This window comes from Elephantulus edwardii, unplaced genomic scaffold, assembly GCF_000299155.1.
Source record: "Elephantulus edwardii isolate Elephantulus edwardi_28Jun2011 unplaced genomic scaffold, EleEdw1.0 scaffold00172, whole genome shotgun sequence".
Taxonomy (NCBI): Eukaryota; Metazoa; Chordata; class Mammalia; order Macroscelidea; family Macroscelididae; genus Elephantulus; species Elephantulus edwardii.
In genome coordinates, this window is record NW_006399922.1 from 5,092,031 (window position 1) to 5,104,689 (window position 12,659).

The 12,659-nt window shown below is 36.7% G+C and overlaps 1 protein-coding gene across 1 annotated transcript in view; it reads left to right on the plus strand.

Annotated features, from left to right (window-relative positions):
- Nucleotides 1-12,659, plus strand: part of LOC102870725 (centrosomal protein kizuna-like) — a 342,509-nt gene that overhangs the window by 45,692 nt on the left and 284,158 nt on the right. The window contains exons 2-3 of the mRNA XM_006895665.1: nt 3,793-3,855; nt 10,672-10,834. Coding sequence (XP_006895727.1) covers nt 3,793-3,855; nt 10,672-10,834 — 226 coding nt within the window. The remainder of the gene's footprint in view (nt 1-3,792; nt 3,856-10,671; nt 10,835-12,659) is intronic.

A 12,659-nucleotide genomic window follows, 5' to 3' on the forward strand; every position in this document is an offset into this window, starting at 1 on the left:
GCTTCATAGAAGGAGTCTGGGAGAATTCCATCTTTTCTATTTTCTGAAATAGGTTATGTAGAATTGGTGACTGGTTTTCTCTAAATGTTTGATAAAATTCTCTTGTAAAACCTTCTGGTCCAGGACTTTTTTTGACTGTTAGATGTTTTATTACCTTTTCAGGTTTTTTTCTTTTTGAATGGTTCTGTTCAGGTGTTCAGTTTCGGTTGGTGTCAGTTTAGGTCGGTTCTAAATTTCTTTGTGTTTGTCCGTTTGCTCTATGTTTTCATATTTGTTTGAGTATAGTTTTTCCTAATATTCCAATGTTAGCCTTTTTATTTTAGTTGGTTCTGTTGTGATGTTGTCCATTTCATCTTTTATTTGGATTATTTGTCTTTTTCTTTGTTAGTTTTGCTAGAGGTTTGTTGATTTTATTGACATTTGTAAAGAACTAACTCCTAGTTTTGTTGATGGTTTCTTTTGTTTTTCTGTTTTCTACTTCATTTATTTCTGTTCTAGTTTTTATAATTTCAGTTTAAGAGGGTGTCAAGTTTTCTTGATGTTCTTTTTCAATTTGTTGGAGGTTTTGGGTTAGAGAGAGAGTCAATGGTCATTTTTTCTGTCTTTTAATATGTTTGCTTATTGCCATAAATTGACTTCTTATTACTGTTTTGGCTGTTTCCCAGAGGTTTGGGTAAATGATATTTTCATTGTTATTTTTTTCAAGAAACTTTTCAATTTCGTTTTTTATTTCTTCTAGTACCCACTCATGTTCAAGCCAGGTGAAGTTCAACTTCCAAATGTATGGTTTTTTCTCCTTTACCCTCTTGTTATTAATTTCTAATTTTGTAGCATTATGGTCTGAGAAAATACTTTGAATTATTTCTATGTTTTTGAATTTATTGATGCTTGCCTTGTGACCTAAAATGTGATCTATTCTGGAGAATGTTCCGTGCACACTGTGGGTTTTTTGGAGGGAAGGGGTGCTTTAGCCTATAACTATCTATGTAGTCGAGTTGGTGGGCATGGTTTCTACTGAGCAATCGACACTTAATCATATCTGATCTCCCTTTTAGGTTGCTCTTTGCTTCTCCCTCTCTGCTTTCAAAATTCTGACCTTATCTTTGGTTATGGTAAATTTAACTATGATATGCCTTGGTGTTTTTCTTTTTTGGTCTATTATACATGGTTTTCTCTCAGCTTCTTGAATATATATTCCCTCATTCTTCATTAGGCCTAGGAAAATTTCCTCTAGTAATTCTTCTACTTTTTTGGTGCCTTTACTTGCTTCTTCCTGTTCTGGGATTCCGATGATGTGCATGTTATTATTCATGATGGTTTCCCACATTATTCTTAGGTTTTCTTCTTTTTTCATCCTTTTTGATTCTGCTTTTTGCTCTAGCAGATCAGTGGTAACAATTCTGTCTTCTGTTTCACTTGTTCCATCTCTTCAACTCTGCTCATGTGTCCTCCTTAATGTGGCAGCATCTGAAACATTGGACCTCATATTTTGGATTGTGGTTTCTTGTTTTTCCACTGGCACAAATGCCTTTTTTTTGTTTTATCTCTCTCTCTATTTATTTTTTTTTTAAAGCTCCTCCTGGTATGCTTGGCTACACAGTCAACACTCTTGACAACAGCAGCCAGAAAATTAAAAGACATATTGAGATGGGAAAGTCTGTTGTTAGGGACCTCTCCAAAGTACTGAAGAGCAGTGGTGTCTGTCTGGGGACTAAGATGTATCTGATACAGGCCATGGTCTTTGCAATCACTTGTTATGCATCAAAGAGTTGGACAATGACTAGGGACGATAGAAGGAGAATTGATGCCTTTGAGCTGTGGTGCTGGAGAAGATTATTGAGTGTACCATGGACTGCTAAGAAAACAAACAGATGATTCATCCTGGAGAGGGTTAAACTGGACGGCTCCTTGGAGGCAAGGCTTCTGAGGCTTCGTCTAACATATTTTGCACATATGGTAAGGAGGGACTGGTTCTTGGAGAGGGACACCATGCTTGGGAGGATGGAGGGATAGCGTGGGAGGGGAAGACCCTCTATGAGGTGGATTGATTCAGTGACGGGGTAATCAGGATGGGTGTATCAGGGACACAGTGTGAATAGCACAGGACAGAGCAGAGTGTAGGGATGTTGTACATAAGTTTTTTATGAGTTGCAAGCACATAACAATAACAACAACAACAATCATCTAGTTTTTGCTTGCAGTGTCCTGTAGTTCTTCCTATTTGTCTTTCATCTATTGAAAATATTCAGTCATTGTTCTTTTAAATTTTGTCTCAGAAAGTTCCTCAGATTTTCTGGCTTCAGGAAATCCGTTGATACTGTGTCACCTTTTAAGGGTGACATCTTGCTTTGCAATTGTGTAGTGTGTGGTATAGCCTGCTTCTTTCGTGACATTACTATAGTAGAGTTTTTCATTCCTGAGGCAAAGATAGGTTCTTGATCTGAAGGCAATGCTCTAGAAATAGGTTAGGCAGCTACTCCACCTGTGTTTCTCTCTTAACTTCTGACTCAAGGGAAGGTTCAGTTCAGGGTCTATGAGAGCAGCCTCTTGTAGCTAAGTCAGATAATGGTGCTCTGGAGTAAAGGCAAGTTGATTGACTAGATGTGTAGGAATGGATGTGGAGCCAGATGGGGGCAGGGTGGGCACAGAAGCAGGGTGGCCATTTTCAGGGACCTCACTCAGCTTCAGCTGTCCATGTGTGCTCACATGTGGAGTTCCTACTCAAATTCCAGCTGTCCATTTCCCATCCAGTAGCTGCTTGGCACTGACAGGTTGGTGGGGCTTAAGAAAACTCAGTCAAATTCCTCCCAACCTGCTCACTCCTGCCAGGTCAGCAGGGCTCAAGAAAACTCAGTCAAATTCCCACTTACCAGCTTGCTCCTGGTAGGTTGGAAGGACTTAAGAAAACTCAATTTCCCTCTCACCTGCTTGCTCTTGGCAGATGAGTCTCACATCAGCTCAGTTGGCGGCTTCTGTTGGGTCTTGCAGCTTGCTGCTCCTGTGGCTCCCTAACTAATTATTTGAATAAAAATTGTGACTCAAATTCCTATTGTCCATGTCATGCTGTGTTGGTTTCTATGTGCCACATCGGTCTCTCTGGTGGCCTGTTTGTATGCAGCTTGCTGCTCCAAGCTCCTGTAGACTGTGTCCTCCACTGCCACCATCTTGGTTCTCAAGAGTTAACTTTCTCACGTAGCTACTTGGCTCTGCACAGACTTTATGAGAACAAAGCAAGCCACCATTCTAATCCTGGTAGCTCTATGGGATCATTGCCATCAGATATAGTAAAATCCTCATCACTTAAATATTGTTGTTTGTGAGAAGTCTCATTATTTTATAATGTATGTGTTAAAAATACACATTTTTAATTGTTCCTGTTCATTATATATATTACCCCTCTTCCCACCCTCAGTGTCAGCTGCTAAGGGTAGGAGTCTTGGTGTGTTTGTTCATCACAGTGGTCTTCAGGCCTGGCTTGTCAGTGGTGTCAGGAAAATTATTTGTGTAATGAATTAGTGAGCTTGTTCCTTAGTCTTTTGCTACTGCATTTACCTTTTTACATTGAGATTCTTGTGGGTTTTTTTTTCTTCATATGAGTGTTGTCTTGCTTCCTAGATTTTCCTATGACTTAAATATTTGTGCATTGAATTTCAAACACAGCTTGCATTTTCTGCTTCTTAGAGATCACAGAAGCACTGCCTCAAAGGCATGATTTTAAAAGGAGGTCATGTTCTAAATTTGAACATCTGGAACTTATATGATTATTTACAGAATTTTTCTTTTTGTGTTTAGTGAGAAGAAGAGATTAGACCTGGAAAGGAAACTTAATGAATACAGTCACTCTGATACATGCAGGTAAGAAATTACAGTGGTGACATATTTTAAACTAACTTGCCTTTCATCACAAAATTTGTTGTTGTTAGGTGGTGCTTATTTAGTTCTGACTCATACTAACTTATGTACAAAACCAGCACATTATCTAGTCCTGCAACATCTTTAGTCTTGGCTATGTTGCAGCACATTGTTTAAATCACTGTGTCAGCCCATCTTGTTGAGGATCTTCCTCTTTGTTGCTGTCCTCTACTAAGTATGCTGTCCTTCTTCAGACACTGTCTATTCTGATACCATGTCCAAAGTGTAGATGATGGTGTCTCACCATCCTTGCTTTCGTGGAACATTCTGGGTATACTTTTTGTTCATTCTCCTGGTAATTCATAGTATATTTAATGTTCTTTGCCAACATCATAATTAAAATAATTTAGTTTTTCTTTGGTCTTCCTTATTCATTGTTCAGATTTGACATATTTAATGAGGTGAAAAATACTATGGCTAGGATTACGTGTACCTTAGTCCTCAAAGTGACATCTTTGCTCTTTAACACTTTGAAGAGCTCTTTTGCAGGACATTTGCCTATTGCCCCTTTTGTTTCTTGACTGCTGCACCCTTGAGCATTAATTGTACATCTAAGTAAAATTGTGTAAAACTGGTTTGATTAATGTAGAGATGGCAGAGTCTGACTTCTCCTCGTTCCACAAGTGGGAAGAATCCCCATTAAGAACATCAGCACAAGTAGATTCCAATGACATGTCATCACACTCTCTACCTTCTACCATTTCCAACACCAACTATCTTTCCTGTAGCACTCTCCTGTTAGGTTTGATAATTCATTACTGCAACCATACATAACTAACAGACAATATTTACACAATTAGCAGGTTATAAGTCAGGAAGAAAACACTCAAACTAATTGACATATGTTCCTCAATCAGGGCACACTCTTAGCTATACAGATCTCTTCTGCCAACCACTATTGTCATCTGAACTGCTTTGTCTAGGTATCAGTCTTGCACCATCTAGCGTAGGAATCTCTGGTCTAAAAAATATACTACACTCTCTCGTTCTCTCTTGAGAGTAATGAGATTCCTGTTTTCTGCCTCTGTTGTTCTTAAATACCATCAAGCCGAGTAGGACTCATTATTACCCTGTGAACAATAGATCTGAACTCTGTCCTGTCCTGCTTTATCCTCATCATCCCTTCAAATTTGAAACCATTGCTCAAGATGGACTGCATCAGTCCATCTAATTGAGATTTTTCCTGTCCATTGCTGACCCTCCACTTTGCCTAGCATGACATTTTTTCCAAGGAGTAGCCTCTCATAACAATATCTCCAAACTATGTGAAATGAAGCTTTACCATCTTTGCCTCTCAGGAGCATTCTGGCTGCATTTTCTTCAAAGCATATCTGTTCTTTTGGCAGTCTGTGGGTTATTCAGCACTTTTCTCCAACACCACAGCTCACATGCGTCAGTAATTCTTCTATCATCCTTATTCATTCTCCAGCTCTCAGATGCATAGCAAATGATGGGAAAGACTATGGCCTGAATGAGGTATCTTAGGTTTTAGGCCGACATCATTGCTCTAGAGGACTTTGAAGAGATCTCTGACAGAAAGACTTTCCCAAAGCTATACCTGGGAAGTCTCCTGACTCCTGGTACAAAGGGTGTTGATTGTGCATGCAAATGAGAGGAAATAATTGACCATTTTAAATAATTGACCATTTCAGTCTTTTCTCCAACTATTGTGTTGTTGCCTTTTGGCCTAATGGTGAGGATTTTTGTTTTCTTGTTATTGAGATGTACTCCATATTGAAGGTTGCAGTCTTTGATCCCCTGCAGCAAGCACTTTCAGCCAGCAAGGTTGTGTCATCTGCATAATACAGGTTGTATAGGTTGTTGATGAGCCATCTTCCAATCCTGATACTCTTCTTCATAATGTCATAATGTCCAGCTTCTCAAGTTACTTGCTCAGCATACATATTGAATAGATGTGGAGAGAGGAGATAGCCCTGATGTACATGTTTACTAATTTTAAACCATGCAGTGTTCCCTTTCTTTACTTGAATAACAGCTTATTGATAGAGATTTCATATGAACACAATTAAGTGTTCTGAGATTCCCATTTTTCTCAAGGTTATTCATAGTTTGTTAGGATCCACACAGTCAAATGCCTTTGCATAGTCAATAAAGCCACTTTCAGCCAAGATCTCTGTTACCAGCAATGATATGTTTAGTGGCATGGCATCTTCTAAACAGCTTGCGTTTCTGGCAGTTCTCTGTCACTCTACTGTTCTGTTTTTTTGGTGTTAATTCAATATTTTTCTTGCATGCACTATTAATGATATTGTTTGGTAATTTCCGCATTATGTTGTATCATCTTTCTTAAGAATGGAAACAAATATTATAATATTTTGCTTTGTCTTCCTGATCTGCCCTTTGAAATGGTTCATCTCTTTTACTTTGGCATCTCTTCCCTTTGTTTTGGCTTTTTGATACTCTAATGCAATTTTCAAAGTCTCTTCTAAAATCCATTTGTATAGTTGCCATCTGTGTTTCTTAAAACAGGTGTTAGCTATGAGTAAATAATTGAATGTGCAAATCTCAATCATTTTTATAACTAGTATTATGCAGTGTTTGTTCTCTTGTGACTAAGATTTTTCATTTACCATAATGTCTTCCATACTCATGTATGTTGTATAGTGTTTTAGAAGCGCATTGTTTTTCAGTATTGCATAATCTTTCATTGTGTGGATGTACCATAATTTTTCTGTGTTCTTTCATTTGTTGACGGATACTTGAGCTGCTTCCGTCTCTGTGCTGTGGTGAATAATGCTGCAATAACTATTAGTCTGCATATATCTATTTGTGCCACAGTTCTTCTTTCTTTAGTGTAAATTGCCAGAAGTGGGATAGCTGAGTCAAATGACGTTTCCATTACCAACTTTTTGAGGAAGCATCAGATTACTTTCTGTAGTGGTTTTACCATGTTTCATTCTTACCAGCAGTGTATAAGAGTTCCAATTTCTTCACAACCTCAACAGCATTTATTTTCTGTTCTGTTGAACTTTGCTATTGTTGCTGGAATGAGATGATAGATATCTCATTGTTGTTTTGATTTGTCATCTCTCAAATAGTTAAGATTTTGAACATTTCTTCATGTATTTGTTGACTTTCCTCTGACTTTCTTCTTTGATAAAATGTCTATTCATATCTTCTGTGCATTTTGTTATTGGTTGGTTGTCTTTTTCTTGTTGATGTGTTGGAGTAGTCTATAAATTTTAGATTTGAGTCACTTATCAAGTATGTCATTGTCAGATATTTTTCCAGGTCTGTGGACTTCCATTTTACTCTGTTGGAGAAGTGTTTTGATGTGACTTTATTTTTAGAGGTTCTCATTTATCTGTTTTATCCCTTCCTGGTTGTAGGTTTTGGTTATACTTGCAAGTCTATTCAAACCATAAATAAAGGCTTCTAGATTTGTTTCTAGCTAGTCTCTTATGAACCTCATGTTCTTTGATTTACTTTGCTGTCTCTGATATATCTTGAGTTGGTTTTTGTGTATGGTGTGAGGTTATTTTTGTTGACCCAGCTATACTGTGAAGAGTTATATTCATAATGATTAGAAAGCCATCCACTGTAGTACAAATTAAATCCTTGACAATTTCAATTTTATTAGTCCAGTTGGGAGGACATTTGTTTAATTCATGTTGAGGTGTAATCCATATTGAAAGCTTATGTTTTTGATCTTGTTTAGTTAAAAATATGTCAAGTCCATTTCACTTTCAGCAATCAAGGTTGCATCATTTGGATATTGTAGGTTCTTTGTGAATCATCTTTCTCCAATCCCAAGGTAACTTTCTTCTTCATATAGTCCAGCTTCTCAAATTATTTGCTCAGTATACAGATAGAATGGCAACCTTGACACACACTTTTCCTGATTTCAAATGACTGTTTTTGAGTCTATGTACAGCTTCTGCAAAAATGCATTTTAATGTCCTGGAACCATTAGTTGCCATTTTATCCATAACTCGTAATGATCCACACAAGCAAATGTATTTGCATCATCAATAAAACACAGATAAGCATCTTTCTGGTATTCTCTGCTGTAAGTAAAAATTTGTCATATATCTGCAGTGTAGTTTCTGGTTACATGTCCTCTTCTGAGCACTACTTAAATTTCTAACAGTTTTCTGTTACTGCTGCAACTATTCTTAAATTGTCTTTAATAAGGTGATGTTGTAGGTGCCATCAAGTTGAGTATGATGACGAATAGTGACCCTGTGAACAGCAGATCTGAATCTTGTCCTATACTGTGCCATTTTCATAATCTCTGACACATTTGAGTCCATTGCTACAGTCACTGTGTCAATTGACCTAGTTGAGGGTTTTCCTCTCCTTCGTCATCCTTTCTAAGCATGATGACTCTCTTCAAGAACAAGCCTCCTCTCCAGAGTGTGTGAGATGAGCTTTATCATCTTTGCCTTCTAAGAGCACTCTGGCTACACCATATATGTTTGTTCTTTTGGCAGTTCATGGGATATCCAGCACTATGACTCAAAGACATCAATTATTTTTCTGTTATTTTTATGCATTGTCTAGCTTTCAGCAGCATAGCAAGTGATTAGACCAGGTTACTTAGTCCTCAAATTAACATCATTGTTTCTCAGTAATTTGGAGAAGTCCCTGACTGCAGACTTTCCCAGTGTACTGTCTCCTGATCTCCTGTCTTCTTGAACCAAGATTGTGGATGAAGTGTAAGATGAAGTTGTTGACAGTTTTAGTCTTTCTCCATCTATCATGTTGTTGCTTTTTGGTCTAGTGGTGAGGATTTTTGTTTTCTTGATATTGAGATGCAATTCATATTGAGAGCTTTGACATTCTCCCTAACATATTACTTAAGTATAATTGAGTTGTAATGTTGGAGTACTGAATATCCCATGGACTGCCAGAATAAAAACAATCTGTTTTGGAGGAAGTGCAACCAGGATGCTCTTTAGACTCAAGGATGTTGAAAATTCATCTCAAATACACTGGGCATGTTCTTAGGAGGAGCCAGTCCTTGGAAAAGGACATCATGCTTGACAAGTGGAGGATAAATGAAAGAGCAGGAAACTCTCAAAGAAATATATTGACACAGTGACTGTAACAACTGATTCAAGGCACAGGATAGGGCAGGGTAGAATCCATTGTTTTTGGGATTGATGTGTATTGTAAACTACTTGATGGCATTTAACAAGAACATACTCTTTATTAATATCACCGTTTTGCTCTTAAGTGTTCCGTCTGGGGCTTTCCAACATGCTGTTCTTTTGATTGGAATGTTTTCCCTTGTCTCTTCAATTTTCAGTTAGCTTTTACCTATTGAACACTTCTTAGCTGTAAAGCTGTTCCCTTTGAGAAGGCTTTTTTGACTCTTCCCACTATGCTAGATTCTATAGTAAGTGCCAGCCACTTTTCTTTCCCTTCTAGCATTAGTCACATTTTGTTGTGCTTGTTTGTTTCTCCTGTTGATGTTTGGTGAGTTCCTGTCATATTTGGAGCACGGAAAATCTCAGTAACTGGATGGATGAGTTCCTTATGAACCTTGGAAGGTTGATTTGGGGACAGAAATGAAACTCTGTTCTAATGGAGACAGCATGGTTACTATTGTGCTCCCAGTGTAACAGCTTTATCAGGTACTTGAATTTGAAAGATAGTGGTATAATTCTAAGCCATTTACTGTTTTGTGACTCAATGATGGCACTTAGGCAGTAGTAAAGCCAACATTAAGTATTTGTACAGAGGGGGAAAGGAAAATATACAACCAAAGTCAAGTCACAAAATTACTAGCACAGTAATGAATGTTTTGAAAATTGTTGGAGTAAAGGCTGTTGTGATTAATTTTGGACAGTCTTACCATCTCTGTTTTCAGGTAAGTATTTTTGAGGTTTATAACTTATTTCTGTTTGTTAGAGTACGGTGAATAAGTTATTGAGCCAACAACAGGAATGTATAACCAAATACTTTCTTATGATTTAGATATTTATGAAGAAAATAGTAGTGTGAGTCTGTAAGAAGGAAATCCTGTGCTGTGTGCGAACTCTGAGCTGTTTTGGGTATCTTTTGACCTTATTTTTTGGATAAGAGTCCCTTACAATTTTTTTGAAGTTTGAGTAGAGTGTTAGTTTGTATATTATCATAATATAATTTGATAATATATTCTTACAATTTTTAACAAAAATTTTTACATTGTATAAGTGAGAGCTTTTTTGATATATTTCAGGGTTCTTTAATATGCATGAATTTTATTTTACAACTTAAATATTTCCAGGTGAACAGGTTGCTTTGAAATTTTCTATCATACAAAAGATTGCTAATGGACTATTGATCTAGCTGGATAGATCCAGTTACTAAAATCACACTGAGTTTTGAGGAGTAAAATCCATATAAACTTAGTTTAAGAATTATAATGGCTTCTTAAAAATTAGGCATATATGAATTAATAATAAATGCTTGAAACAGTCAAATATTGTTATTTTTAAGTTTTTCACAGTAGTGGGAATTGATACTAAATAAAACATTACTTATTTCATGACAAAAAAAAGAATGTCATAATGTGATCTTTTATATATTTTTCAGTTATAGCTCAAAGTAGCGATGTGAAAGCCCAATGATACTTCAATTTTTTATATATAGTATATGTGTGTGTGGTACGTGTGTAGTGTAACCTTTAGGTTTCAGTATTTGGGGTAGAGTAAAATGGAATGTCTCGTGGGCAATTGTGTTTTAGAAAAAATTCTCCTTAAACTTGTCAGTCTAACTCCATTCTTTAAAAATCTTTTTTTGATTTTCTAGATTTAAGCTGAAATATGTAAAATTAAACAAATATCTGAAGGAAATATGTGACTCAGAAAAGAAGGCTTGTGCTAGAAATCAAGAATATTTAAAGCAATGTGAACATATACAAGCTCATATTGGAAACTTTATCACAAATACAGAGAAGCTTCAAGAACTAAAGGTGATGTTTTGTGCTGTGCTTTTTTTTGTTGTTGTTGCTAAAATTGAGTATAGGTGGTAAGCTTCAATGTCCATTTTCTCTATGAAATAACGGTTAAATTTTCATCAGAAAATTTAAAATTGTGTTCTTCTAAGATTCCTACTTTAGTTTCCGAATTAATGGATTACTTCTAATTTGAGCACTGAATATCCATAGACTTCCAGACAAACATGTTTTGAAAAGTGCAGCCAGAGTGCTCCTTGGAGGCTCGGATGTTGAAACTTTGTCTCATTTATTTTGGACGTGTTGCTAGGAGAGGCTTTTTCTTGGAAAAGTATGTCATGATTGGAACAGTGGAGAAGGATCAGAGAAAGAGAAGAAGACCCTCAACAAGATGTATTTATTGACACAGTGACTGCAGCAGTAGGCTTAAGTGTGTTGGAAATCGTGAGGATGACAGGATAGGACCCAGGGTTCAGATCTGTTGTTTATAGAGTTGCCGTGAGTTGTATAACTTGATGACACCTAACAACAACATGATAATAGTAATAGGCAAGGTCACTAACCAATACCTGGCACACAGTTTAATATGTGGCAGGCTATTCTTTATTTCTGGCTACATTATTGAATTTGCAGGCTCTAGGGTTTTCTTAAAAAAACTCAGATGGTACAGTGTATTTTGTGTTATCCTGCAAACAAAAAGGTCAGTAGTTTGAATTAATGAGCTGCTTAGAAGGTGAAAGATGGGAATTCTTTTACATCTTCTACATTAAGTAAAAGATGGGAGAGATTATATAAATATCTCATAAGGATTTATAACCTCAGAGGATCCTCACTTCATTATTAAATGCTGTTGTGACAGAGATAACTCAAGTGGATGATTTTAACAAACAAATATTTATTTTCTTACAGGTTATGAGGCTAGAAGTCTAAATTCAGTTTGACAGTTCTAGGGGTATCTCTCTGTTGTGAGGTAACATCTTATTTGCATTAGTGCTTGTAGGCAAACAGTTCTTTAGAGATCCCATGTGTCCAGGCTTTCCCTGGTGTCAAGAGCTTTGTTGCACAGAGACCTCATTTCACTCTTAGCAGTTCTTTGTTGATGGTAATAAGGTTGTTCCTCCTATCACAGGCCATCCCCTGGAGAAACTTCCTTATGTCTAATGAGTCCTGTGATGAGGTTGAGGAGTATTACATTCTATCCTTACTCCTTTTCCAACTATTTGATTTATTAGATCATCGGAGAATCATTATATAGATTCCACATGATATTATTATATATATATGTGTTTGGGGGGCACACAGTTCAATTAGTGACAGTCATTATAAGTTGTAATTGGCTCAGCATCTGTGGGTTTGGATTTCTCTTTAGAGGCTGTATCCTTCTACAAAGAGTTATTTTTCCATGGTAGGAGAGCTGTGTGTTGGAACTGGCAACAAGGTGTTTGTAATCTTGCCATAAGCAGTGTGATCCTGAGAGTCAGCAGCCTGGCCTCTTTTCCTCAGTTTACACTGGTCGGGGCTTCTCATTTAAGTTAACTAAATACTGTTTGAGGTTGCACTTTCTCTCTAGCCTTTATTGAAAAAAAAATCACCATCAAGAAAAATACAGTTTTTTATTAACAAATATACTTCACATCTAGATACCACAGTTATAAATATTTTGCTATATGTGCACTTGCGTGTACATTCATACTCTCTGCTTTTCCTGAGTCACTGAAGTATGCCACTGGCATTGGCACTTCACCTTTAAATGCTTTAGTGTCAATCTCTTATGAACAGACAACCTCCTAATAATCATAAAGCATGATCACATTCAAGAAAATAAAAATAAATAAGATAAAAT